The 27,100-nt window shown below is 60.6% G+C and overlaps 2 protein-coding genes across 11 annotated transcripts in view; one reads left to right on the forward strand and one right to left on the reverse strand.

Annotated features, from left to right (window-relative positions):
- Window positions 1–9,188, forward strand: part of RFX1 (regulatory factor X1) — a 30,327-nt gene extending 21,139 nt beyond the window's left edge. For all 10 annotated transcript variants that reach the window (XM_070273986.1, XM_070273984.1, XM_023645243.2 and 7 more), the window contains 13 exons: window positions 1,300–1,663; window positions 3,011–3,192; window positions 4,130–4,249; window positions 4,343–4,458; window positions 4,683–4,801; window positions 4,883–4,992; window positions 5,351–5,502; window positions 5,578–5,675; window positions 6,645–6,794; window positions 6,878–7,086; window positions 7,389–7,542; window positions 7,622–7,667; window positions 7,807–9,188. In XM_070273986.1, coding sequence (XP_070130087.1) covers window positions 1,300–1,663; window positions 3,011–3,192; window positions 4,130–4,249; window positions 4,343–4,458; window positions 4,683–4,801; window positions 4,883–4,992; window positions 5,351–5,502; window positions 5,578–5,675; window positions 6,645–6,794; window positions 6,878–7,086; window positions 7,389–7,542; window positions 7,622–7,667; window positions 7,807–7,976 — 1,990 coding nt within the window. In that variant the 3' untranslated portion in view covers window positions 7,977–9,188. The remainder of the gene's footprint in view (window positions 1–1,299; window positions 1,664–3,010; window positions 3,193–4,129; window positions 4,250–4,342; window positions 4,459–4,682; window positions 4,802–4,882; window positions 4,993–5,350; window positions 5,503–5,577; window positions 5,676–6,644; window positions 6,795–6,877; window positions 7,087–7,388; window positions 7,543–7,621; window positions 7,668–7,806) is intronic.
- A 93-nt stretch (window positions 9,189–9,281) lies between these two features.
- DCAF15 (DDB1 and CUL4 associated factor 15) lies at window positions 9,282–16,777 on the reverse strand. The gene is made up of 13 exons (XM_023645251.2): window positions 16,619–16,777; window positions 14,751–14,848; window positions 14,532–14,667; window positions 13,775–13,881; window positions 13,546–13,685; window positions 13,296–13,466; window positions 11,236–11,670; window positions 11,036–11,127; window positions 10,807–10,935; window positions 10,640–10,725; window positions 10,325–10,429; window positions 10,137–10,252; window positions 9,282–9,773 (listed from the first exon to the last, which is right to left on the reverse strand). Exons 1-13 carry the CDS (start codon window positions 16,748–16,750, stop codon window positions 9,718–9,720), a joined length of 1,803 nt encoding a protein of 600 aa, XP_023501019.1. The 5' UTR covers window positions 16,751–16,777; the 3' UTR covers window positions 9,282–9,717.
- Window positions 16,778–27,100: the final 10,323 nt, after the last annotated feature.

Consider the following 27,100-nt stretch of genomic DNA (forward strand, 5'->3'; position numbering starts at 1 on the left):
CGCCCTGACCAAAGCCGCAGCCGCTGGGCCTCCGTCCTGGCCCTGTCCAGGCTGCCCAGAGACACACACCTTCCTTTATTCAGTCCTTCAGCAACCGCTCCTGGAGGAATGACTTTTTGGAAGCACATATTGTGTGCAGGACACTGGGCTGGGCCGGCTGTGGTCCCTGCCCAGGGAGTGGAGGGGCACTTGCCAGGGCCAGCTCAGGTCACACCCTGTCAGCGTCACTTGTGTGGTAGACATGGATGGGGTGCAATGGCCTGGAGCTGCACCCCCTTGAGTGACCTCATGACTGCGCCTCCTGCTACTCTCCCCTCCCCAGCCCAGCCCCTCCCCTGCCGCCCCAGTGTCCTTCCTTCAGGAGACTGTGCCAAAAGCACCTTCAGAGCCAGGCCGCCTGACCCACCTCCCTCTCTTACTGGAGTTAAAAGTTTAACATTAGGTTTTTAAATCACTAACACATTGAGAGGGCTCAAAAATCAAATCACTGTGTGGGATCATGGCTGGTGAGGTGCCTGCCCCCTCCCCCCCTTCCTCCCCACAGATACCATGTGCACGGCTCCATCTTCCTGAGGCCCCGTATGCACCCTTTCCCACCTCTTCTGTTCACATGATAGAGTGTTCTGGAGCTTGTTCTTTGGCAGGACTATGAGGCCTTCTTCCTCCTCCTCCTCCTCTTCCTCCTCCTCCTCTCTGGATCCTGTCACCCTTGATATCTAACAGCTCCCTCAAGGTGGACCCCCATCGTTTTTACCCTCTTGCTACAATTTGCAGCCTTGAGCCTGCATCACCTGACGCAGGTCCTGGGTAGCTGGCAGAGACCTCTCCAGGGCCGGCGAGGCTGGTGTGCAAGGGAATGGCAGTTGCACTCTGACATCCCTCAGGGCGGCCCGCCAGGGTGGCCCCCGGCCTCCAGCAGCGCTGCCTGCCTCCTCTGCCTCCTGGGTGCCCCACCTCTGCAGTGCCCTCTATTGACCTTTGGTCTTGGCTTCTAGGCTCTCTCCTCAACTAGAACTCCCCCTAGCTGGGCCTTTTCTGTCTCCTCCGTGTGGGGTCCAGGGTGCCCAGAACAGGGCCCAGCACACGGTAGGCACTCAATAATCGTTTTTCGCTTGAGTGAGGTGTGTGGCCTGTGGCAAGTCCCCTGGTTCTCGTCCTGGTCAGATCAGGCGGAGGTGGGGGCTCCCTCCTGTGTCCAAGGACCGTGCCGAGGACCCCGGTGGCGGGGTGGGAGCCCCCCCGGGAGCGTCCGGTCGCCCTGGCCGACTCGCGCCCTGACGGCCGCCTGCCTCCTTGCAGCCGCCCCGGCACCTACCCGTACCCCGAGACGCCGCTCTACACACCCGCACCGGGCTCCAGCTACTACGAGGCCGCCGGCACGCCTGCCCAGGTCAGCGCGCCTGCCACCTCGCAGGCGGTGGCCAGCAGCGGCTCCGTGCCCATGTACGTGTCCGGCAGCCCGGTCGTCGCCAGCGCCACCAGCAGCGGGGCCGGCGCCAGCAACGGCGGCGGCGGAGGCAGCGGCGGCGGGACAGGTGGCGGCGGTGGCGGGGGTGGCGGTAGCAGCGGTGGCGCAGCGGGCACCTACGTGATCCAGGGCGGCTACATGCTGGGTGGGGCCAGCCAGTCCTACTCTCACACCACCCGTGCCTCACCAGCCACTGTAAGTGCCCACCGGGGGAGGTGGGGGTGGGGAGGTGGCAGTAGCAGGGTGGGGGCGGGGGTGTGGTCACCAGGGCAGACCCTGGGCACCCTGGTGCCAGAGTGCTCAGGTAAGGATGGATGGCCAGGGCGGAATCCTCGCTGTGCGACCTCAGGCGCGTTACTCGGCCTTTCTGGCCCTCAGCGAACAGGCAGGAAGCTCTTAGAGCGGTGCCCCAAGAACCCCGCTTGGGAGGAGCTGCCCCGAGCCAGCGGGGTGGCCTCCTGCTGCCTGGAGGCCTGGGTCGGGTGGCTCAGGCAGCCCTGGCTCCCAGCCCTGACCGGGCCCCTGGCTACCTCTGTGACCATGGGTAGGTCAGAGCCTGGTGGTCCCGAGGTGGTCCCTGTCCTCTTGGAGCTCCAGGTCTGGGGCGATGGCTTCCACAGGTTGCTGCCTCACGCCCTCTGGCATGGCTGCCCACTCTGGACCCCGTGACCCAGCCACAGCTTCCCCAGGAGGTGGCACTCCTGGCTGGCAGGACACAGCCTCCCTTCTGGGCGGGTTTTTAATGCTGGTCGGGACCCATGCAACTGATTTCATGACCCCAGTGGGTTCTCATCCCCGTTTGCAGACCTGCTTTGCTAGAACAGTGTGTCCAGAGAAGGCTCTTAGGGACGGAAATGCTTTCTGTGCTGCCCGGCACCCGGGCCTCTGGCCACGGGTGGCTGCTGAGCACTTGGAACGTGGCTGGGGTCTCTGAGGACTTGAGTTGAATTGCTTTTTTTCCTAACTGTTTTGATATAAGTGTAGATTCCCGGGAAGCTGCAGAAATAGTGCAGAGGGGTCCCTGTGGCCCTTCGCGCAGGTTACCCCCATTACACCTCACGTACCTGGGGCACTGTACGCAACCACTGGGGACCCTGTGGGTGGCTCCTTCTGGGTCTTTGCGTCACGTGTGTGGATCAGGAAAACTCCCCACAGTCAAGATGCAGAACCTCCCACCACCCTGAAGACCTCCCACCTGCTGGCCCCTTGTAGTGACCTCACAACCCTAATGTCTCCCCATGTCGGGATGCTGTCATCTCGAGAATGTTCTATGAATGGACTCATATTCTGTGGGACCTTCTGACAGTGCGTTTTTCCACTCAGTACAAAATGACTTAAATTTGTATTTAAAGAGCCGTGTGTGGCTGGTGGCGACTGGTGTTGGACAGTGTGGTTCTAGAGAGTTCCTTGGGATTTAGTTCCCATGGGTGATGGTGATACAAGGCATGGTTGTCAGGATCGTGATCAGAAATAGGCACAGAGTGCACTTAGCAACGAGCACTCGAGAATCGGGTGGCTCAGCACCCTCCTGTCGCCCGGCAGGTCCAGTGGCTCCTGGACAACTACGAGACGGCAGAGGGCGTGAGCCTGCCGCGGAGCACGCTCTACTGCCACTACCTGCTGCACTGCCAGGAGCAGAAGCTGGAGCCCGTCAACGCCGCCTCCTTCGGCAAGCTCATCCGCTCCGTCTTCATGGGCCTGCGTACCCGCCGCCTCGGCACCAGGTGGGCCCTCCACAGCCCGCCCAAGTTAGGAGGGCCTCAGCTCCCCATCACACCCTCGCTCACTCTGCTCCAGCCCTACTGGCCCCAGGGCCCTTGCACTGGCTCTGCCTTGCACCTCAAGTGCCTTTCCCTGTCTTCTTGCTCAGACCTGTGGGCCCCTCGCTAGAGTGCAGCCTGCTCCCCTCCCCGCCGCTCCCCACACCCCACTCCTGCCCACTTCTCCTTGGCTCGCAGCACCACCAGCCTGTCTTTTCTCTTATGTGCGTCTCGCTCCTGATCTGTCTTCCAGTGCTGAGAGGCGTCCACCTTGAGAGTGGGGGCTGCACACAGTTGGTGCTCAGTCAGGGCCTGTGAGTCGGCAAATTCCCAGGAAGGAACAGGACCCCTCCCACGAACCCACCTTCCTTCCTGTCCTCTGCAACCCCATACCCCCCCGGGCTGAGCCTGCTCGCCTCTTGGTGCCACATCCCAGCCTAGGCATCACCTCATTCATGCAGGCATGCATAACCTGGGCCAAAGGAGTGGCTCTCCCTGTGCCTCAGTTTCCTCGCCTGGCCTGTCCATCTGGGATGTTAGGAGCACTCTTCCTGGGGTGGGGAGGAGGAGTACCTGGGTTCACCTGGGCCAAGTACTCAGAGCCGCGCCCGGCACTTTGAGGGCAGCAGTGCACGTGTATCTGCTGGGCACCAGCCCCGGGCTGGGATTGGGGCACAAGCAGTGAACCAGATGCTGGTCCTGTCTTCGCAGAGCTCGGGCAGCGGGGGCCTCTCCTGGCACCCGCAGCCCCTATGCTTGCCCAGTGCAGCATCCCCGGTTCTGTGGAACGTGAATCAGCCCCCGGGCTCTGTCTGCTCCCTAAGCAGAGCGCACGTGGTGTAGGGCGGGGTGGAAAGCCCCTGGCGGCCCCACCCGGCCCTCACCCTCCGCCTCCCTGCAGGGGCAACTCCAAGTACCACTATTACGGCCTGCGCATCAAGGCCAGCTCACCCCTGCTGCGGCTCATGGAGGACCAGCAGCACATGGCCATGCGCGGCCAGCCCTTCTCCCAGAAGCAGAGGTGGGAGCACAGTGCTGGACCCCGTGCTGGCAGGTGGGGAGGGCCATGCTGCCCAGCCCCCACCCATATGCCCTGCCTACCCTTCTTCTCCAGGCTCAAGCCCATCCAGAAGATGGAGGGCATGACCAACGGCGTGGCTGTGGGGCCGCAGCCGGCCAGCGGGCTGTCGGACATCAGCGCCCAGGTCCAGCAGTACCAGCAGTTCCTGGGTGAGGGCTCCCCAGCCCACAGGGGCGTGGGGCAGGGTCTGTGGGCCCAGAGAGTGGGAGATGGTTCACCTGCCCTCCCTGAGCCTTGCCAGCCCCCTCTGCACTGGGGGTTGCTGTTTGGCGGGAGAGTGGCGACAGTGCGATGGGATCCCAGGGAGAGGCTCGAGGGGGCAGCGGGGTGGGGGGGGGGGCGGAGGGCCTCATGGCGTCCCCTCCTGCCCCAGATGCCTCGAGGAGCCTCCCCGACTTCTCAGAACTCGACCTCCAGGGCAAGGTGCTGCCTGAGGGCGTGGGGCCCGGGGACATCAAGGCCTTCCAGGCCCTGTACCGGGAGCACTGTGAGGTAGAGTGGGCAAGCCGGTGGGGGCAGCCGGGGCGGGGCCGGGGGGGCCTTGCGGCCGGCCCTGAGCCCACCTCCCCACAGGCCATCGTGGACGTCATGGTGAACCTGCAGTTCCCTCTGGTGGAGACGCTCTGGAAAACCTTCTGGCGGTACAACCTCAGCCAGCCCAGCGAGGCACCGCCGCTGGCCGTGTGAGTCCCTCGGGATGGGGAGGAGGGGGGGCCACTGTCGGAGTCAGCACCTGGGGCTAGGGGGCTGGAGCAGGGCCCCTGCCTGACCCCTGCATCTGATCCCGGCTCCAGATGTGCACGGGTGTGGGGCTGACCCTCAGTGTGTGGGCTGGGAGCCCTGCGAGCCACCGCCTCCCGGCAATGGGCGGGCCGGGGCCCTGGGGTGCAGGGGACTGGTCTGCCTCTGACCCTGGGGCACTAGGGCCTGGGGGAGGCAGGGACCACCCGCCTGCCCTGCAGGGTGGTACTGTGCCCTTCCAACCCTGGGGCAGGGCCGTGGAGTGTCCTTGTGACCCCAGGGTGGGGTGGGTGCCCACAGGCACGACGAGGCCGAGAAGCGGCTGCCCAAGGCCAGCCTGGTGCTCCTCTCCAAGTTCGAGCCCGTGCTGCAGTGGACCAAGCACTGTGACAACGTGCTGTACCAGGGCCTGGTGGAGATCCTCATCCCCGACGTGCTGCGGCCCATCCCCAGTGAGCGCACGCCCCCCTCGCCCCCCGCCCCCCCCAGGCCTCCCGGGCCTGATCAGCCCCCGCTGCCGCCCACAGGTGCCTTGACCCAAGCCATCCGGAACTTTGCCAAAAGCCTGGAGAGCTGGCTCACCCACGCCATGGTGAATATCCCCGAGGAGATGCTGCGGGTGAAGGTGAGGCTGGGGGCTGGGGCCTCGGGCCCCTCTGCCAGAGGCTGTAAGATTTGTCCCTATGCCTGTCCCCTCAGACTGAGCTCTGGGTGTTGTCTTTATAAACTAGCCTCCTCAGGTCCCCACTTCTGCAACAGAACCCCTTGGTGGTATTTTTGTATGCAGCACAGCGTCTTAAAACCATCAAAGCCATGTGCAGACTTCAGGTAGTTCTCCTCAGACAGCCTTAAGACAAAGTGCGCTGGGTGTTCAGAGATAGACAGACTCTTAAAAAGAAAACAAGAGCAGCGTCTGTAAGGAAGGGAAACGTGGCGTCTTCATTAATGCTGCAGATTCACTAACTGCGTAGATGGGAGGAGTTGGATGTGCGTGCTCTTGGGCAAAAAGAAAAGAAAAAAAAAAAAGAAGGGGGTGTTTTTAGTCCTTAAAGTGTTGGGAGGGCAGCTCAGCAGAACTGAAAAATCGCCCCTGGCCGGGCAGGACACAGGGCACGGGGCAGAGCCCAGGAAGCTGGATCCAGGGCGACACCCTTCAGAACGGGCAAGACTCACATATTCATTTATGCAGCATGCATCTATTGAGCACCTGCTGCATGCACAGCATGGCTCAGTGACCGAGATGGACAGAACCCCAGCCCTCCCAGAGCTGACAGTCAAAGGAATAATCAAACCAAATGAAACAAACGCTCCTGGGAGCCGTGCTGGCCTTTTCTAGGTAGTGCCCTCCGAGATTTCTATTGTGTCCTCTCATTAAAAATAATAATGAAGGGCAGACACAAAACGTTGATTTTTGGACCCACACTTTGGGTGGATGGACTCAAAGTGTGAAGCTCCCGACCGCTTGATCTCCCGACAAAGGCAACGAGGTCCCCTCCCCTCCGCTTTCGGGAGAAGCTGTGCAGAGGGATCGCCGAGAGTGGGCAGGGGACAGCGTGGGCGGGTTCTTGGAAGCCACAAGCCCCCCGCCCCGCAGGTGGCAGCGGCCGGCGCCTTCGCACAGACGCTGCGGCGCTACACGTCGCTCAACCACCTGGCGCAGGCGGCGCGCGCCGTGCTGCAGAACACGGCGCAGATCAACCAGATGCTGAGCGACCTCAACCGCGTGGACTTCGCCAACGTGCAGGTGAGCGCGGGGCAGGCGGGCGGCGGTTTGCGGGGCGGCCCGGGGCGGTGGCTGAGCCCGGGTGCCCGCCCGTTGTGCCCCAGGAGCAGGCCTCGTGGGTGTGCCGCTGCGAGGACCGCATGGTGCAGCGGCTGGAGCAGGACTTCAAGGTGACGCTGCAGCAGCAGAACTCCCTGGAGCAGTGGGCGACCTGGCTGGACGGCGTCGTGAGCCAGGTGCTCAAGCCCTACCAGGGCAGCGCCGGCTTCCCCAAGGCCGCCAAGCTCTTCCTCCTCAAGTGGTCCTTCTATAGGTGCGCACCGGCTGGGCGGGGCCGGCCGGGCGGGGCGGGGCGGGGCCGGAGGAGGGCCCTCCTCCCGGGGCGGGACCCAGAGGAGGCCCCTCCTCTCTGAGGACAGGCCGAGATGGCACTAGAGAAGGCCCGGCCTCCTCGGCGAAGGCAGGGTGCTTCCGCTCTCAACGATGGGCGCCCTGGAGGAGCTGGCGCGGTCCGGGCGGGGAGCTGGGCTTGCTCGAGCCTGCGATCCTGGCAGCACGGACGGGGGCGAGGGGCGGGGCCGAGCCTGACGGCCGCCTCTTCGCCGCCGCCTCCAGCTCCATGGTGATCCGGGACCTGACCCTGCGCAGCGCCGCCAGCTTCGGCTCCTTCCACCTCATCCGGCTGCTGTATGACGAGTACATGTACTACCTGATCGAGCACCGCGTGGCCCAGGCCAAGGGCGAGACCCCCATCGCCGTCATGGGCGAGGTGCGCGCAGCTAGGCGCTGAGGGCGCGGGCGGGGCGCCCCTCGGCGGGACTCTCACCCCTTCCCTTTTCTCCTTGCAGTTCGCCAACCTGGCCACCTCGCTGAACCCCCTGGACCCGGACAAAGGTAGGCGCGGCGTGTCCCCTGCCCAGGGCCCGAGTCAGGGGGGCGGTGGCCGGGGGGGAGCTGGGGTGGAGGCGGTGCCGGCGAGGCCCTGGGGGCGCCGCCGCCCCGCGCTGAGCCGGGCCTGGTCCGTGTGCCCCAGACGAGGAGGAGGAAGAGGAGGAGGAGAGCGAGGACGAGTTGCCGCAGGACATCTCGCTGGCGGCTGGCGGCGACTCGCCCGCGCTGGGCCCCGAGGCCCTGGAGCCGCCGGCCAAGCTGGCGCGCACGGACGCGCGCGGGCTCTTCGTGCAGGCGCTGCCCTCCAGCTAAGCCCGCGGCCTCCCCGCCCCGCCCGCCTCCCTGCCCGCCCCGCCGCCCCTCCACGCCAGGGTCCTTCGCAACTTCTGTGGCTTCGCTGTCACCGATCCAGCCTCGGCCAGGGCGGGGAGGGGACCTCCGAGACAGGGAAGGCTCCGAGATGGGGCCGGCACACTCACAGGGCCGGGCGGAGCCGCAGCTGCAAACTCTGACACAAAAGACGTGCCTTAAGGAACCCGCCGCCGTGCCCAGGTGCCCCTTGGGGCAGCCAGGTCGGCCCCTCGGCCCCAAGCCCGCAGCATCTCCCTTCCCCAGCCGCCTTCCCGCCACCCCCGGGGGCAGGCAGGCAGGCCCCCTCCCCCGCGGAACTGTTAACTTATTCAGCTCGCTGGCTTTGCACAGCCTGCCCTGGGCCCAGCCCTGAGCCCCAGGTGGGCGCCGGCGGGCATCACCTGGTGACCCCCCCCCTCCCCACTGTCAGCAGCAGCCCCCGGGACCCCTCCTTCGACAACCCCACCGCTTCTCCCTCCTCCGTTTAAGTGCAATTAAAGCCGTGGGTGTCGCATCTTCTCGGAGCTGGGCCCTCCCTCGCCCTGCAGCCCTGGACGGGGCACCGCCGGCCTGGCTGCGGGGAGGGCAGCGGGGCCGCCGCCTCCAGCTTCCAAAGAGCGGCGGGCGGGCGGGTGCCGGAGCCCAGGGCCCTGCTGCGGGCGGCGGGCGGCGGGCTGCGCCTGCCCGCGGGGCTGGGGGCTCCGCGCGCTCAGACCCAAGACCCCCGCGTCCCGGGCCCTCCCCGCTGCTGGTTTGTGATGGAACCTCCTCGCTCCTCCCCTTCGCGGAGACCCCGCTTCTCCTCCGTGCTGTGCGCCCCTGCCCCCCATGACTATTGTGCGATTTGTGAGCGCCGCCCAGCGGAGTCGGTAACTTGTTGGGTTTCTTTCCAACCATCATGGCCTTATCTGTTCCGGTTTTCTCAGTGTTTTCAACCTGTGAGATGTTTATGGCAAAAAAGAAAAAAAAAAATCTGACCTATTGTATAAAAATCACTATTTTGCGTGCTCCGCGTGCTACAGCTTTTGGGGTGGCCCATCCACCCCCCTCCCTGCCCTCGGGGTTCCCCTCTCCCGGCGGTGAAAGTGTCCACGCGTGTGGTAGTCTAGTGTGCCGAGCTGTTTTCTACCTTTTTGTAGTCTTTCTTAAAACACAATAAATTCTGCTGTGATATTTGGCTACTGCTGACTGGCTGGGCCTTGGGGGGGCCTCGGGGGGCGGGGCTCCAGCTGGGCCCCAAGTGGCAGTCAAGGGAACTCAGCGAGGTTCAGAAATAAAACATTTATTACATGAAGAGGAACGACAGGGGAGCGGGGACGGCTGCCACGTTTGCCACCTCGAGTGGGGCAGGCTGGGGACAGGCAGGGAGCCAGGTCCACTCGGCCTCCCCAGGGGACGATGCCCACGCCTGGAGCAGAGGAGGGGGCAAACGAGAGAGGGCAGGGCCGTGCCCAGCGCAGGGTGAAGGCGGGCGGGCGCTTGGGGGGCTGGGGGGGGCAGGGGCTCCCTCCCTCTACCCCTTCCCAACTTAAATAGGCATAAATAAGAAGCGTCCAGACTCTCAGGCCACCAGGGGCCGCCCCGCCAGCCCCCTGCCCGCAGCTGAACACTAGCGCCAGCCGTCGGCGGGCCAGCCAACCGGGCAGGGCGGCCAGCTCCGGGCCGCGGAGGTAGTTGGAGTCAGTGTGCGGGCGGCCGGCCCTCACAGCACGATCCACGTGTAGCGCTCGCTGTCCGCCAGAACCTTCAGGGAGCACCCTGCAGGGAAGCGTGGGACAGCCATGCGTCTCTGGCCGGGCTGCAGCAGGGGCCCGCCTCTTCCCCTGATGTGACTTGGACGCGGGCTCCGGAAGGCAGCAGCCCAGCTGAGTTCGGCTCTGCCTCCCACCTGCAGCCACCCCATTGCGCCTGCCGAATGAACCGACGGCTGGGGGCCCAGGCGCCAACCTGCCAGCCCTGTCAGGCCTGGCCTGGGCTGCCCCCTCAGCCAGCGTCCGCAGCGTCACCCGCCCGGCCAGCGTGCTCGTCCTCCCGGACACACTTGGGAACCAGTCCCAGCTCTGGGCTGGCCTGGCAGGACGGGGCGCCCAGCTGTGGCTGCAGCCGGGTCGCGGGGCCCACCTTTGTGCAACGCCTCGTTGGTCATCCGGTTGACGTAGCGGCCGCTGCTCTCGGGCACCAGCCACTTCATGACCATGTCCACACAGCTCTTGCGGTAGGAGCTCCAGACACTGCCGCTGCGGGTGAGGGGGTGAGTGGCTCTCCTCGACCTGGCCCCGGCCCCGGGCCCCACCCCGGCCCCGCCTCACCTGGTCTGCCCTTTGACCTCTGTGAGGTCACCCACACTGACTGTCACAAAGATGCCGGTGTTGAGGTCCCAGGCCACCTTGAGGCTGGTGTGATAGGTCTTTGGTCTGCAGGGGAAGGGGAGGTGAGCAGAAGAGAAAGGAGGTGGCACCACAGGGTCCCTGGGCCAGGACCGAGGTGACCCTCAGGGCTTTTGTCTTTGGAGCAGTAAGGAAGGGACCAATGCAAGTTGTGGGGACAGGGGAGTCTTCTCATATCCCCCCTCCCCTGTGGGCCCCTGCTGGACGAGGGTGAGGGCGGGGTCCCTGCCCACGCACCGTAGCTGGCCCTCCTCGGTCGGGGACGGGAACGCCAGGAGCAGCAGGCCGATGTTGATGAGGACCTGGTTGGTTTCTGGGCAGACCTGGGGGCAGGGTGACAGCTATTGAGGGTGACCCCCAGATGGGGACACCCTGAGCCCACCCTGGGCCACACCTCGGCCCACCTCCAGGATGACGATGTCATAGTCGCTAAAGGAACAAAACTGGTGGCCCCAGGTGGCGTCGTGGCGGATGACCTCATTGATGACGTACTCAAAGTCCAGCGTGAGCTGCTCCACTGTCAGGTATTGACCCTGAGGCAACGGACAGAGGAGCAGGGGGACGACGGTGCCAACCACCACCCCAGCAGGCTCTCCAGGGCCGCCCCTCGGCCTGCCCGTCACTAGCACTAACCTGGACGGCGGCCCGTTTCCGCATGGGCCGCAGGTTGCGGCCACGGAGATCAGTCACCACAAAGGGCAGGGAGATCTTGTCATCCTCAAACTCTGAGGGGACAGGATGTGGGGCTAGGACGGCGGTGCGAAGCCTGGAGACCCCTTCCAGACCAGCTTCCCATGCCCTGGACCCTGCCTGGGCACGGGCTCCCCGCTCACCATCCTCTGGCTCCGTCCCCTCGCTGGACCCCAGCACGTAGTACAGCTTAGTGTAGTTAACATAGCCGGGCTCGGGGGCCGGTGCCTCTGCTGCCGGGGGGCTGTCCCGGGGCACTGCCTCCCGACCAGGGGCTGGAGGCTCAGAGGGCAGGCGGAGGCGGGTACCCGAGGGCCCCGGGCAGGGGGGCGGCCGGCTTTCCTCTGGGGTCCCGCCCTTGGCCTCTTTGGCCCTGCGGAAGATGTCGGCCACAAACTCCTTGGCCTTGGCGATGGCGGGCGAGGGCTCAGGGGCCCCAGAGGGCTGGGCGGGGGCCGCCTCAGGGCAGAGGCTGGGGCAGGCGGGGGGCGCCTCTGGGCTCCGGGGCCCAGGGGGGCTGGGAGGGGCTGGGGGGCAGGTGGAGTGGTCATACAGGATCTGGCAGAAGCTGCTATCACCTGGAAGGCAAAAAGCGATGGGGGGGTTCAGGTCAAGGCTGCTCTCCCCAACTCCCTCACTGCCCGAGGGGGTTCTTAGAAATTGACCTGGAGGAGACCCTTCTAGAAGACTACTTACGCTGAGAAATCAGTCTGAAACATCCAGAAAGGAAAAGAACCTTTTACACACGCGCGCACACACATTCCTTCAAATCCTACTCTCGAGCATCCTTTGTGTGGCACGCACACTGAGGACACAGATACATCCCTGCCCTCGGGGAGCCACAGCCGGCGGTGACAGCAGATAAGAGCCACGGCAGTTAAGTCTGAGACTACCACGCGGCCGGCTAGCCACCCCAACGCCAGCGGGACCCGCACGGGCACAGCCTGGAGTCTCCGTTGCTGCCTGACCAGGGGCCAGAGCCCCTTCGGGGAACGTGGGGTCAGAGGGAAACCTGTCTAAGGTCACACTGTGAGAGAAGGCGAGTCTGCCAACGCACTCCTGTCCACCGGAGTCGTGGCACCGTGGGGCAACGCCCCACTCTGTGGAATGCCCTCCTCCCATGGTGACGGGCGCGGGACATGCTGACGGGGCCCCTCCCCTGGGTGGGAGCCCAGGCTGAATCCTGTCTCACGTGGTCTTTCCCAATAGGATCACCGCCGAGAGGGTGGAGGCATCAGCCCATCCAGGCCTGGCGTGCTGTGCTGGGGGCGCCTGCTCGGCGAGGGGCAGGTGGCCAGCACAGGGGCGGGAGGGGCAAGTTCCCTCGGGCCCTGCTGGTTTACTGGCTACCTCACACACATTTAATCCTCTCTTCGTGCCCACTGCCTTCTCTCCCCCTGGGACAACCATTTTAATGTCATCAGTGAGTTTTTTTTTATTTGACGGGGGTTCTTGCAAACCTGAAACATCTTTATACCTAAGTGGGATCAGTATCTGGTTACACGTCTCCCGTGTTTCTCCCACACCCCTGTGTCTTTAAGGCGGGCTCTTGCACACGCAGGCGGGGGCTGTCCTACCTCCCCGCGCCCCAGGGATGGACACCAGGCGGTCCCCAGCTCCTGCCACCAGCCTTGGGCATGGCAGGCACAGGGCCGGGACACCCCACTGCCTGTAGCCCCAGGAGGGTGGAGGGCACCGCCTCACCACCAGCCAGCGCAGGATCCTAACACCCGCCGCTCTGTCGAGGGGCCTGCCTCGTGATTCTCAGGGGCATTTCTCCAAAGGTGCCAGTCGGGCTCTGTCCGCTCGCCACTCTCGGAATGTTTAATTAGCCTTTCCCCTTTTGTAGAGAAAGGACCACGGCGGTGTCCAGCATGGTAGCCACACGTGGCTATTTAAGCTTAACACAACCAAAACTACATTAAAGAAAAACTCAGTTTCTCGCCTGCACAGGCCACTTTCAAGTGGCTACTGGCAGCAGTTGTAGTGGACACCGCAGACACGGAACACCCCAGCCCTGTGGAGGTTCTAGCGGACAGTGCTGGGATGGGGCATGGCCACGTGTGGATGCCACATTCCCACTTCCTGGCTGTGTGACCTTAGATGAAGGATGCCACCTCTCTGTGCCTTGGTCTCATCTGTAATGTGGGGCAGTGACGGCCGAGTGTGTGCGCGCTGGGCCTGTCAGCAGCCCCGGGCCTACCTGCCGAGTGGACGGAGACGGCGCAGGCCACCAGGGAGTAGCTGGTGTTGAGCAGCACCACCTGGTCCTTCTTGAGCTGGAAGGCGGGCTGGAAGGTGGGGAAGGGGTAGACCACCTGGTACTTGGTGTGCAGCATGAAGCCGTGGCGCAGGCACTGTGCGCTCGCGTCACCTGCGGCGACACAGCCACTTGGCTCACTCTCGGTCCAGGGCAGAGAGGACGCAGCCCGCGCCCCGCCCCAGCCCCTCACCTGGATGGGCTCGGCTGGCTTCCCGGCAGGCAGCGCAGCGGCCTGGTGGCGGCACCGCCACAGTGCTGATGTAGATGTCGCGGTGGTTCTCATCACTCATCATCATCATGTTCATGAGCATCCCGTTGGCCGAGCGGGTGCTGGGGGCCGGCACACCCTCAGCTGCCTCGCCCGGGCCCCCGGCCTCCGGCCCCCACCCCCCTCGGCCTCCCTCAACCCCAGGTCTCACTTGAAACCGAAGACAATGACTTTGGAGGCATCGCTGGGCCATTCGCACACGGTCAGGTACAGGTCGCTGTAGATCTCCTCGTCCTGGAAGAGCCGCACCTGCCGGACCTGCATGGCGCGGTCAGCGTCAGAGCGGGCCCGAGGCTGCACTGCGCTGGGCTGGGATCGGGGACAGGCCGAGCCGGCAGGGCTGTCCCCTCTGGTGGTGCCTCAGGCTAGGGAGCCCCAAGCAGCCCCCGCAGCCCCCTGCCTTCCTGGGAACAGCCTGCAGAGGCTCCCAAGTGTTTCTCACCACAAGTGGGGGAGACAGGGAGGCTGGGCCCGGGACAGGACGCAGCCAGGGGACTCACCAGCCGCGTGGCTTCCCAGCCCCATCCCCCGAAGCCATTCAGCTCTGAGTTCATGTGCAAATTGGCCAGCAGTGCCCGCCGCCCAGGGCCAGGGCCGCGAGGAGTCACGGTCAGGGCTAACGGGGTGGCAGCCTGCTCGGGCCTAACAAAGCGCACAGGTCCCGCCCGGCCTGCGCCCGCCAGGCTCTCCCGGCCGTAGATGCTGACTGGAAGCACGTGCAAGTGCCGCTATTTACCCACTTCCAACTATAAAAACGGCAATTTCATGTGGTTCGACCCAACACCTGGAGTCTTGACGACGCCCCCACGAGTGCACTATCTCCATTTTATGGACAAGGGACTTGAGGCGCAGAGGGGCGCTGTGAGGGGCCCGCAGGGGGAGGGGCAGCCGGCGCCAGGCCGCCCTACCAGCTTGAGCTTGCTGTGCACGTTGAACTCCCACCAGTACAGGTGGTACATGTAGAAGGAGAAGTCGTCGTCCCCGCTGCTGCTGGTGTAGGAGAGGACGTAGCGGCCGCACTTGGAGAAGCCCAGGAAGATGTGTCTGCGGGGGGCACAGAGGGCAGAGTGGCCAGGTCAGGGCCAGCCCACTGCCCCAGCCCACCCCCTGCCCGGCCCCAGCCTCACCCTGCGTAGAGGAAGTCCTCGTCCACGATGTTCTTGAGGGAGACGCAGACCCTGGGCGGCAGCTTCCGGAAGAGGCGAGGGGAGAGCTGCCCACTGATCTGGGGAAGAGGTGGCCAGGGCTCCTGAGGCACCATCCAGCAGATGCCACCTGCAGCCCCTGGTCCCGTCTCCCAAGGAGGAGCAGCACCCGTGGGGTCCAGGACCGCCACGCAGGCCCGCTTACTGCCAGCCATAACGGTCCAGGGCAGTCTGAGCTCTGGAAGGTGGGAACGGTCGAGCCTCCCTCTGCACCAGGGACCCGAGCCACCCTCCCAGCTCCACTTCTTCAGCCTCAGGGGCGCTCTTGGCCAAGCCCCCAGGCTCTGAGGACCAGCACTGCCAACACCTCCCATAGGAAGTGTCTTCAGTCACCCCTGGCCACATTGGGCCACCTGGTTGTCTCCCTGAAAGCTGGCTCAGGGCGCACTCAACCCCTAAGGAGGTGAGGATGTGGACTTAACCAACTGCAATCACCTGTCCCCGACCCACTAGCCTCCACACGGGGTGCTCAGGCCCCCAGCACAGCCCTGGCCTCAGCTGGGGAGCAGTCCAGGCAGACAGAAGGGGAGCCCGCCCAGAGACCTTCCGGTTCCCCCCGATTCCCCTTCTCTGTTATCTGCCGCCTTCCCCCAACTCCCTCACCCCAAACTTCACCAAGGAAGGACGTTGGGGGGACAGGCAGGCCAAGCTGGGCACGGAGGAATGAGAGCCCCTGGGTCCTGCCCCACAGTGTGATGGGGGAGAAACAGCCCAGCCCTCGAGGAGATCCCAGTCTGATGGATGAGCCCCGTCAGCGGGGCCCAGGCAACAGGGACACACAATCCATGTCCAGGGAGCTTCCAAGCTAAAGGCAGAGCCACAGCCCAACCCAGGGAGCACCCGGGCTGAGGGTGGACTGTCCCTGCCCAGAGAGCTCCAGTCAAAAGGAGACCCAGCCCCGCCCTCACGACGTTCCCAGTGAATGGGGAAGGTTTACTCCCTAGCACGGAGACACGCCCTGTCCCACTGCTGCTGGCCTGACAGCAGATGCACGTGCCCTCCCAGAGCTCCCAGAGTGATGGGGGAAGAGACTCTGGCACTCTGGGAGCTTACAGTCTGATGGGGGAGGCAGAGCCCCGCTCAGGAGCTCGCAGTCTGAAAGGGAAGACCAGGCCTTCTCCAGGGGGCTTCCTCCCATTCAGTGGGGGAGGCAGATGCAGGTACAGGAACTCCCAGCTCCCCTGTGCTCAGAGCCGGGACAGAGAGGAACACCAGGCAGAGGGAGCCCAAAGCAGGCAGCAGGAGCTCTGCCAAGGGCGCGGGAAGGCCCCATAACAGAGGGGCACGGGAGCAGGGCGCTGAAAAATGGGTGTGACCCTGGATCGCCTCCTCCTTCCTTATTCCTCCAGCGGCCTCTAAAGACCCTTCCACCCGAGCCCCCTCCCCGGGGCCCCGCCCCCCGCCCCTCCATCCGAGCCCCCTCCCCGGGACCCCGCCCGCAGCCCCTCCAACCGAGCCCCCTCCCCGGGACCCCGCCCCCTCCCCGGGGCCCCGCCCGCAGCCCCTCCATCCGAGACCCTCCCCGGGGCCCCGCCCACGGCCCCTCCATCCGAGTCCCCTACCCGGGGCCCCGCCCGCAGCCCCTGCATCCGAGCCCCCTCCCTGAGGCCACGCCCCCGGCCCCTCCATCCGCGCCACCTTCCCGGGGCCCCGCCCCCGGCCCCTCTATAGAGCCCCCTCCCCGGGGCCCCGCCCCCAACCCCTCACCCCGCGACCGCCCTCCCTCCCTTTGCCTCCCTCGTCCCTCCTACCCACCCTCCGGCGCGCTCCTCCCCGACTCCAGGCCTCACCTTGACCCGCTCCAGCTGCTTGAGGACGTGCTCCCGCCGCCGCCCTGCTGCCCGCTTCCCCCCGGCGCCCCCTGGGCCGCCGCCGCCGCTCCCGGCCCCGCTGTTCCGCTCCGATTTCGAGCTGGGCGCCATTTTCACCCCCTCCCTCCACTTCCGGAGCAACCGGCCTCCTCGCCCCACCTCCGCCGCCTCCTCATTGGCCCTTTCTCGGGGCTGCGGCCCGCCGGTTGGGTGAAAGCCTGCACTCGGGCCTCTTCCCGCCGCGCCTGTCCATCACAGGCAGCGCGGCCCTTGATTGGTGGGGCCGGCACAGCCGCGCGGGCCGTCGCCGTGATCCCGCCTTCGAGCTAGGACGCACCCGTCAGAGGCCCCGTCCGCCCCGCTCGCCGACACGACTTTGATCTGATAGGCGGACGCCCCCAGTCCGTCACGCCCCCCTGCGGCTGGTGGGTTTCCATGGAGACCGCGGGCGGTCCAGGCCCGTGGGCGGCGCGATGGGAGCCTGTGGTCCACAGCGTCCGGATTCCCGGAGCCCAGGGGTGTCCGCGCCCAGTCCGGGTGCGCGGAGGCCTGGCGAGCATCCCAGGGCCACCAGGCCGGGCCGACGAAAGGGATTTGCGAAAAAAAAAACCACAAAACGCCTGAGATTCGATTTAAACATCTTTCAGATGGGCTGGGGGGGGGCGCCTAGAGGGATCAAGAGGATGATGGCAGCATCAGTCACTTACCTATAGAGCGCTTTACACGTGCGGGACGTGGTTCTGAGTTTACAACAATTCTATGTAGTAGGTCGCTATTATGCCCATTTTACAGATGATAGTAATGATCATCGTTGTTGAACGTGTGCTATGACTGTCATCTTCCTGTGCGTTAGATCATTTAATCGTCCCCCAACATTTTTCGAGATAGGCCTTTTTCTTATCTTCATTCTGCACATGATGAAACTGAGGCTTACGCTGTAGCCTGGTTCCTGAGTGCCTGGCCCGTGTATTCCTGAGATACGAGCTGTCCTGGCTGTAATCAGACAGGAAGGGAGTGATCTCACCCACAGTATTCTTACAGCCTCACACATTCGTTTATTCACAGAATATTTATGGAGCACCCACTATGTGCTAAGAGCTGGGGATACAGCAGGGAACAGGACAGAGATAAAAAGGGAAATAAGTTTCTGTTACCTCATTCCAGGTGGGGTTAGAAAGTGAGGGGAAGGAAGAAGTCGGCTTAGACGGAGCAGTCAGAGAGGGGCCCTGTGAAAGGGAGGAGGAGGAATATTCCAGCAAAGACAGAGGTTTCAGGAGGATGAGGGTGGCATGATTGAGAGACCACAAAAAGGCCAGTCAGGCCAGAGCAAGAATGAGCAAGGAAAACAGATGAGGGCCAGGCAGCGGGCAGGGAGTATCTTGGGCTCATAAGCAAGCAAGACACTTAGATTTTAGTCTTCAGCATAGAGGGAGCCTCTGGAAGGTTTTTAGTAGAGATGATGGAATCTGATATGAGATTTAAAAGATCATTGTGATCCAACGAATTAAGTAAATGCCCATGAGTCCATACTGGTATAAAGAAATGATTGAATAAATGAATGGGAGGAATTGGACTTCTATATAGAAGAAGTCCAATTAATAAATGTACAAGGAGTGAGGGAGATAGAAAACCCATCAGGCAAACAGCACATTAATCATTGCAGCAGGCAAGATCTCCCAGTGGATGCTAAAATTAGTGGATGAAACTTTAAGGAGATTTGCCTGCCCTAAAAGTATGTCTTCTAAAGTATTTATTAATCACTGGCGGTTTTTCAGTACAGTCATGAGCTGCATAATAATGCTTCTGTCAACAATGGACGCATATACGATGGTGGTCCCATAAGGCCAGTACCATGTAGCCCAGGTGTGTAGTCAGCTCTACCATCTAAGTCTGGGCCAGTATACTCTATGATGTTGGCACAACGACAAAATAACCTAATGACACACTTCTCAGAATGTGTCCCCACCATTAAGCGACACGTGACTTTGTACGTCCCCAGGTTGGGTTTTTTTGTTTTTTTTTTTTTTTTTTGAGGAAGATCAGCCCTGAGCTAACTGCTACCAATCCTCCTCTTTTCCCCGAGGAAGACTGGCCCTGAGCTCACTTCTGTGCCCATCTTCCTCTGCTTTATATGTGGGACGCCTACCACAGCAAGGAGTCAAGCAGTGTGAACTGGCGAACCCCAGGCCGCCGAAGCGGAACATGCAAACTTAACCACTGTGCCACCAGGCCGGCCCCCCCACCCAGGTTGTTTGACACACCTCCTGCAGGAGGTAGAGTTTGAGTCCCCTCGGTGGGTGTAGGCTGGATGTATTGACTTGCTTCCAAGGAATAAAGTACGAAAAGGGAAAAAGTGACTTGACAGTGGAGAAACCTGGCAGACACCACCTGAACCAAGCAATCCAGGTTATCATCATAGCCGTGAGGCCGGTGCACGTCATGGACCCCTGATACGATGGGATGAGAGGACGCAGTCACCTCTCTAGTATCGTCCCCAAAACTCAAGCCCTCAGTCTAATCATGAGAAAACATCGGATGTTTGTCGCAAGTTGAAGAACAGTCTACAAAAGACTGGACTAGAACACTTGCAAAGCGTCAGGGTCCTGAGAGACGAGCATGAGTGAAGAAACTGACACTGCCGAGGGAGCCTTAGGAGATGCGAGCACTAGATGAAATGGGAGGGCCTGGATGGGATCCTGGACCAGAAGAGGGCTTGGAGAGAAAACGGTGAAATGAAAATGAAGGGTGGAGTCCAGTGGACACTATTGCAGCCATGTTAGTTCATCTCTTAGTGGTGACAAACGTACCTGGTTATGCAAGATGTTAACATCTGGGGTGGTTGGGTGGAGGGTAGACAAGAACTCTCTGTACCAACCTTGCCAACTGTCTTAGTCCATCTGGGCCGTCACAACAAAAATACCGTAGACTGGGTGGATTTACAACAAACATTTATTTCTCACATTTCTGGAGGCTGGGAAGTCCAAGATCAAGGTGTTGGCAGAGCCGGTGTCTGGTGAAGGCCACTCCCTGGACTGTAGACGGCTGCCTCCTTTGCTGTATCCTCACATGGCGGAGAAAGAGAGAGACAGAGACAAAGAGAGACAAAGACAGGTAAATATACAGAAAGAGAGAGAGAGGGAAAGACAGAGACAGAGAGACAGAGGGAGAAGGTTCCCTTATAAGGGCACTGGTCCCACTCACGGGGGCCCCTGTGACCTCGTCACCGCCCCGAGGCCCCGCCTCCTAACGCCAGCACACTGAGGGTTAGGCTTCAACCCATGAATTTCAGGGGTACACACACATTCTTCTGTAAATTGAAAATTATTTCAATATAAAAAGTTTTTTTAAAGAGTTGGAGGGAAAGGCCGTTATGGCTACTGTGTGGAGTGGCTTAGGGGGATGGGGGCGGGGGCCAGAATGGCCTCCGAGAGGTGGGAGAGGGATGTCAGGGTGGCTGGGATTCTGGGAGCAGCAGTTGGACTAGAGACAAGGGGCCATGTTCTGAGCTGGTGGGTCATGCTGGTGGACTGGATGTGGGGTGGAGGCCAGAAGAAGGGAGGCAAAGGTGCCGTTGGCACCTGGGCGGATGGTGGTGCCCTTCTCTGACGCGTGGAAGACCAGGGAGGTGCTCATCCGGGCCGAGTCAGTGGACGTGTCCTCAGCAAGAATTTCCAAGCCCTCCTGCAGACCCAGGTCTTGGGGCAGCAAAGCCCTCCCGCGAGCTGGTGGGAATTGGCGCCTGGCGACTTCGCATCACATCCACCAAACTGCCCAGCTCCTGGCCACCTCGGCCCTTTCGGCCGGTGACCTCCTTAACCAGGGTGCAGGAAACCCTGCAGGGGTGCCCCTTATCCCCTTCCCAGAGCCCCCCTTCCACCTACCCCCATGGTAGAGACCCTATGTCAGTTACCCTTTATTGCACAGTGAACAAGCCCTAACGCAGTGGTGTAGGACAACAAGAATCATTTAGCATTATTCTCTCCCATGGCCCTCAGTCTGACTGTTTGTAGTGGCTTTATGTGTAATGACCAACGGTGGGGAGCAAGCCGAAAGCCCATCCACCCAGTGGAATATTACTAAGTAAGAAAAAAGAACCAACGAGCTACGCCTAAAGCAAATACAATGTTATATGTTAATTATATCTCAATTTTAAACAAGAAACAGACTGGGGCTGGCCCGGTGGTGCATCGGTTAAGTTCGCACATTCCGCTTCTCGGCGGCCCGGGGTTCGCAGGTTCAGATCCTGGGCATGGACCTATGCACCACTTGTCAAGCCATACTGTGGCAGGCATCCCACATATAAAGTAGAGGAAGAGGGGCACAATGTTAGCTCAGGGCCAGTCTTCCTCAGCAAAAAGAGGAGGATTGGCAGCAGATGTTAGCTCAGGGCTAATCTTCCTCAAAAAAAAAGAAAGGAAAAAACAAGTTAACAGACTAAGGCCATGTGTAACACATGCATGAATCTCAGAATCACTATACCAAATGGAAGCCAGAAACCAGACAGTAAACCCTCTGATTCCATTTATAGTAATTTCTAGAAAACACAACCTAATCTATAGTGACAGAGAGCAGATCAGCAGGTACTGGGGGTTGGGGGTGAAGGAGAGGGAGGGAGGGCTGACTAAGGTGCATGAGGACACTTTTGGGGGTGATGGAAATGTCCAGTCTCCCAACTCCGGCAATGGCTTCGCAGCTGCGTACACGCTGAGTTTTGGAAGGGTCAGTTTTGACTCATATACGCTTTAAGTATTTTTATTCTATTGTCTGTCAAATAAACCTCGAGGTTTTTTTACTCAACAGAGATACAAGGACATATGGTGGCAAGCCCCCTCCACCCACAGCCCCAGCCACCCAGTTCTTCCCCAGAAACAGCCAATATCTTTTTCAATTTATGAAAGTGATCGAAATTGTTAGGGTCGCTCTGAAACTTTTATTTTTTCTCCCAGGACTAGCTCTATTCATGTCAATCCACATAAGGGTTTGAATGGTGACCCACAGAAAGATATGGTGATGTCTTAACCCCCAGAACATGTGAATATGACCTCATTTGGGAAAAAAAAAAAAGATGGAGTTAAACTAGAGATCTTAAAATGAGATTATCCTGGATTAACCGAGCAGGCCCCACATCCAATGACTGGTGTCCTTCTAGGAGACAGAAGAGGAGAGACACACACAGACACACACAGAGGAAAAGGCCACGTGGAAACCAAGGCAGAGGTTAGAGTGACACAGTCACCAGCTCAGGAATATAGATTGCCAGGAGGCGCCAGCAGCGGGAAGAGAGGCGGGAAAGGCTTCAGGGGGAGGCGGCCCTGCCCACACCCAGGCTTCGGGCTGCAGCCTCCACAGCGCGGGCAGATCGTCTGGACTTCTCGAATGAATACGTTTCTGGCGCTCTAAGCCAGCCAGTTTGTGCCCGTTTGCTACGACAGGAAATTAATACGGTGTGTGTAGACGGAATCCTTCTGTGCATCCTGGATCTGGTTTTCTATTATTTTAATAGGACTCACTTTAAAAAAATCGATTCTCCTCTTGTTCACTCATTCCACACGTGTTCATGGACCACCTGGTACGAGCGAGGCTGGCTCTGGATGCTGGGGGACGGCAGTCACCAGGGCCCAGTGTCCCCCTGCAAGGAGCTGTCATTCTGGTGTGGGAGGTGACAAGGGGCAAATGCATAAATCATGATGCGAGAAACGCCAAGAAGAAAAAGAAGCCAGGGATGGGGAGAGAGAGAAAAATATCGCTCTGGTTGGGGATTTGGCACGGGGCTCTCTGAGGAAGTGACGTGCCGGGAGCTGGGGAGCCAAGTGGAGTCCAGGGCGAGAGGGGATCTTCACGGCAATAAACGAGGCTGCAGGGAACATCCTTGTATGAATCTGTTGGGGCTGTGTAAGAGTTTTTCCAGGGGCCAGCCTGGTGGCGCAGTGGTTAAGTTTGCTCGTTCTGCTTCGGCGGTCTGGAGTTCACCGGTTCGAATCCTGGGTGCGGACATGGCACCACTTGGCACTCCATGCTGTGGGAGGCGTCCCACATATAAAGTAGAGGAAGATGGGCACAGATGTGAGCTCAGGGCCAGGCTTCCTCAGCAAGAAGAGGAGGACTGGCAGCAGATGTTAGCTCAGGGCTAATCTTCCTCAAAAAGATAAGCAAAAACAAAGATATTCTTATTAAAACAAAAAGTTTTTCCAGAAGAATGGACTGCTGGTCCTTGGGTGTTGCAGAGACAGTAATACTTCAAATATTCAAAATATTCCATTTGCTCCTCCCCTTGCTCCCCGCTTCTCGTCCCTTGGGGTCAGGCAGGACCACGTGACTAATCCTGGCCAATGAACCAGGAGCCAAAGTGTAGGGACGCGCTTCTGGGTGGGAAGCTGACTTGGGGGTCTCCTCTCTTTCTCCCACTGTGCCAGCACCTGTGGAGGCTGCTGTTTGGGAAGGTGCAGCCCCCGTCAGACTCGGTCCCTCAGTGACTGTGGCTCGGAGGCGGTGTGCGTTTGTTGGGATTGAATTGTGTGGAAGACCAACTCTGGGCTCGCCACTGACCTTTGGGCTTGTTTGTTATGCAGAACAATCTTGCCTGCCTGATACACATCAAACAGAACCAATAAGATGTACGTGTATACACATATAGCTACATATATTACATAGACATATATCCTTTCATATATCCATATATATCCTTTTGTGTATATTATATATATACATATAAACACATTGCTTATGAGGAGTTGGCTCATGTGATTCTGGAGGCGGAGAAGTCCCGTGATCTGCCATCTGCGAGCTGGGGCCCCAGGAGAGCCGGTGGCACCGTTCCAGTGTGAGTCCGGAGGCCTGAGACCAGGCGCGGCTGGTGTAAATTCCAGGCTGAGGGCGGGCGGAGATCGACGTCCCAGCTCGAGCAGGCAGGCAGGACAAGAAAGGGTGACAGCCTTCTTCCTCCTCCTCTTGTATTCAGGCCCACGGGTTCAAAGGTGCCCACGCACACTGTGGAGGGCCCCCTGCTCACTGAGCCCCCTGACGGAAATGCTAATCCACCGAAATGCCTCACAGCCTCGCCCATCTGGGCATGCCGCACCCCGCCATCATCTTATAACATCACTTACAGTGACATGGCCAGCAGGCCATCACAAGGGCTTGGCTGGCGCACTTCCAGTTTTCCCAGATCCTGTCAGGTCCTCATCTCTTTCTTTTTAATTTTTTTTTTCTTTTGAGGAAGATTAGACCTGAGCTAACTTCTGCTGCCAATCCTCCTCTTTTTGCTGAGGAAGACTGGCCCTGAGCTAACATCCGTGCCCATCTTCCTCCACTTTATATGTGGGACACCTGTCTCAGCATGGCTTGACAAACGGTGCCATGTCCACGCCCGGGATCTGAACTGACGAACCCCAGGCTGTCGAAACGGAACATGCACAGTTAACTGCTGCGCCACCGAGCCAGCCCCCTCGTCTCTTTCTGACCCTCCCTCTCCGCGGCCATCGCTGGCCTCTCTCCTGCCCTGCCCCGCCCCAAGCATAAGCCTTCTTCAAGGGTCTCCCTCCGTCTCCCTTCTCCTCTCATTCTACACTTTCTCCTCGGCTCGTGTATCCTCTGTCTCCACTGTCCTCTGTATCCACTAAGGTTAAATTCAGTTGAGAGGAAAAGAAAAGGGGAGGAAGAAGAGAGAAGCAGTGGCTTCAACGGGAGCTCTCTTTCCCCCACGACCAGACGACCGGAGCAGGCTGGGCTGAAAGCCTGAGATCCACACGCCACCTTGACCTGGTCCAGCCTCACGGGTCCATGGGCCCAACCGTGAGTTCCCGGCTGTGGCATACATGCCATCCCCCGCAGCAGGAGGCTGCCACCCGGCTGGTTCCTCTGTCAGCCAGACTAGCCGCACCCACCTGCTATTCAACCTCAGGGCTCACCTCTTGGCCGGCCCGAGAAATTACCCCAACAGGCGATCACGTCCTCCCATTGGAACCAGAGGTCACCCACCCTTTGTCACTCCAAAGCCTGCCTCCCACAGCTCCTGCTTCTTGACTTTGCCCCCGAGTGCACCCTCCACCCCCACGTGGCTCTATGTGGCATGAGGTGTCCCCCTCCTCTTCTGGGCTTTGAGTGTCTGTGACTAATAAGCCAGCGTCAAGCTCATCTACTCAGCATTGGGTGTCATGTGTTCCGCCATCTTGTACTATTTAAGGCAGGGGACCCTCCTTCACCAATGGGGGAAGCAGGAAGTGATCAAAACTCTGGTCAGTCCAGGGATGGCACAGCCTTCCACGGTATGCAAGACCCAGGTTGCTTCTATCTTGTTGCTCCACCAATCAAGGCTTCTTTTCCCAACCTAATGTCATGGCCCAAGATGGCTGATGGAGTTCCAGTTATCACATCGTCATTCCAACAGTAGGAAGTAGAAAGACATCCCCTTTTCCTCAAAGCTGTACGTACCACTTCTGCTTCCATAGTCATAAGGCTGTACCTAGCTGCAAGGGAGCCTGGGACATGCAGTTCCTTATTCCAGGCAGTTGCAGGCCCAGCCAAAGAGCAGCAATGTCGTGGATTGGGCCCAAATGCTGAAGGGCTAATTAGCCAGAGGACACTTCCCATGAGCCTCTTGCTCCCTCCCACATCAACCCTGCCTCCTCCCCTCACCCCCCAGCAGCCAAGATGAGACCAGATTGCCACACTAGCTGCCCACAGCGTTACTGCAGCTGTCCCTTGTCCCCATGACCCCAGAGCCTTCCTACTCATGGAGTGACACCAACACTCCCTCCCCATGTGAACCTTCCCCCCACGCAGACACAACCCCACATACACTCCATGAGGTGCATTAAATGCTGCCGCTGAAGGCCAGCAGGTCATTTACAAGAGCGGTGGTTAGGTTCCTAGCCAATCAGCACATTCCGTCCCTCTGGCCACAGGAACTGGCTCCAGATGGACACGTGACCAAAACTAAGCTGATGAGATTCAAGCTTGGGGCTTTAAGCTGGACTGACATTGGGGGTATCTTGGCACCACACAGAGAAGCCTGCTGGTAGAGCCGAGCGGCAGAGAGAGAATCCATCCTGAGGATGTCATTGAGTCCCTGGATGCAGCTATGCCTGAAGGACGCACTGCTCCAACATCTCCGCTCAAGAGTCAATAAACGCCCTTGTTCGCATTCGTTAGTTTGGTTTGGGTTCTCCATCCTTTGCAACCGAAAGAGGCCAACAGAAACTCCAACAGCTGGTTCTCATTGCTGCTTCCTGGGGCTAGGCTTGGTGCCGTAGTTCAGCAGCTCCCTGGGGCTGGCCCCCTTACTCTGCTGGGAAGACTGAGGGCCTTCTACACAATGTCCAAACCAGCGGCTGTCAGTCCCACATGGAGGACTTGGGGTGGGGCCTGTTCTTTTCTGGCCAAAGCTGAGACTTGCTCCCTGCCCCAGCCCTGAAGGGCTGCGAGGGTCCCCCCTCCCGAGACCACACAGTCCTTAGAAACGTGGGCAAAAATGATCACCTCTTTGGGTCTAAGTGCCCTTGGCTGTGGCAGGGGCATTCAAAGTGCAGACACCCTCTCTCTCCATCATTGCCCCTCTTTCCCGCCCACTGCCACACCGCTGCCATCTCCCCGTGCTGTTGCAGGTGCTGTCTGGGCCTGCCACACCCCTCAGGCCCCACCATCAGGCCCCTGAGTCCCCTTAGGGCTGAAGCCTGCTCTGCCCTAAGCGCCAGGGAGTTCGGGCCCTCGGGGCAGCCACCCACCAGCGACTGATGGAGGGAGCTGGAGGGTCAATGCCCCCAGGCCTGGCCCCACAGGCAGGTGACTCTGAGCCGGTGTCCTCTGCAACCTCTCAGCGTCCCCAGCGGGACTGAGCCCAGCTGCCTATGGCAGGAACTTGCCTGATAACGAGAGTGACTGACCATCCCAATTTGCCCAACATTAAGGGTTTTCCGGAGGCAGGATTATGAGTGCTAACAATGGCGAGTTCCAGGCAAGAGGACCCCCCGTGATAACTGAGCGATTATTCACTGGTCCCTTCCTTCACCCTGGCCCTTCCCTGCCTCCCTGCAGCTGCTTTCTCCCAGAGAAATGCACTCAATCCTCGTCTCAGGCTCTGCGGTCGGGAGACCCCCGACCTCCTTCAGGCCCTTTGCCAGCCCTTTGGCTCAGCCACCCCCACTTGTGAGGGGCAGATGCCACGCTTGGAGCTTTCTGTCTGCCACTTGGCTTTGCCTTGTGACAGCCCTGTCATGGAGGGTCTTCTGTCATCGTCACTTTGTGCGTGGGAAAGCTGGGGCTGGACAGGAAAGTGCCTTGCCTGAAGTCACCTGGCTGGTAAGGGGCACTTCTAGGGGAAGGGACCTGGGCAGGGACGGGCTTCCTCGCCGCATGGCACACACCGCCACTCTGGAGTTGAGGGCCCAGGATGCGCTAGGCGCTGTCTGCCCACATCATCTGCATTCTCTCATTTATCCTCACACCACTCCTGCGAGGTAAGAC

The sequence above is a fragment of the Equus caballus genome, chromosome 7 (genome assembly GCF_041296265.1).
Source record: "Equus caballus isolate H_3958 breed thoroughbred chromosome 7, TB-T2T, whole genome shotgun sequence".
Taxonomy (NCBI): Eukaryota; Metazoa; Chordata; class Mammalia; order Perissodactyla; family Equidae; genus Equus; species Equus caballus.

Coding starts and splice junctions, on each gene's coding strand:
- DCAF15 (XM_023645251.2), bottom strand. CDS start 16,750: ATGGCGCCCAGCTCGAAATCGGAGCGGAACAGCGGGGCCGGGAGCGGC. Junction 13,686..13,774: donor GTCATTGTCTTCGGTTTCAA/GTGAGACCTGGG, acceptor GCCGGCCCCCAG/CACCCGCTCGGCCAACGGGA. Junction 10,726..10,806: donor ATGACATCGTCATCCTGGAG/GTGGGCCGAGGT, acceptor CCCTGCCCCCAG/GTCTGCCCAGAAACCAACCA.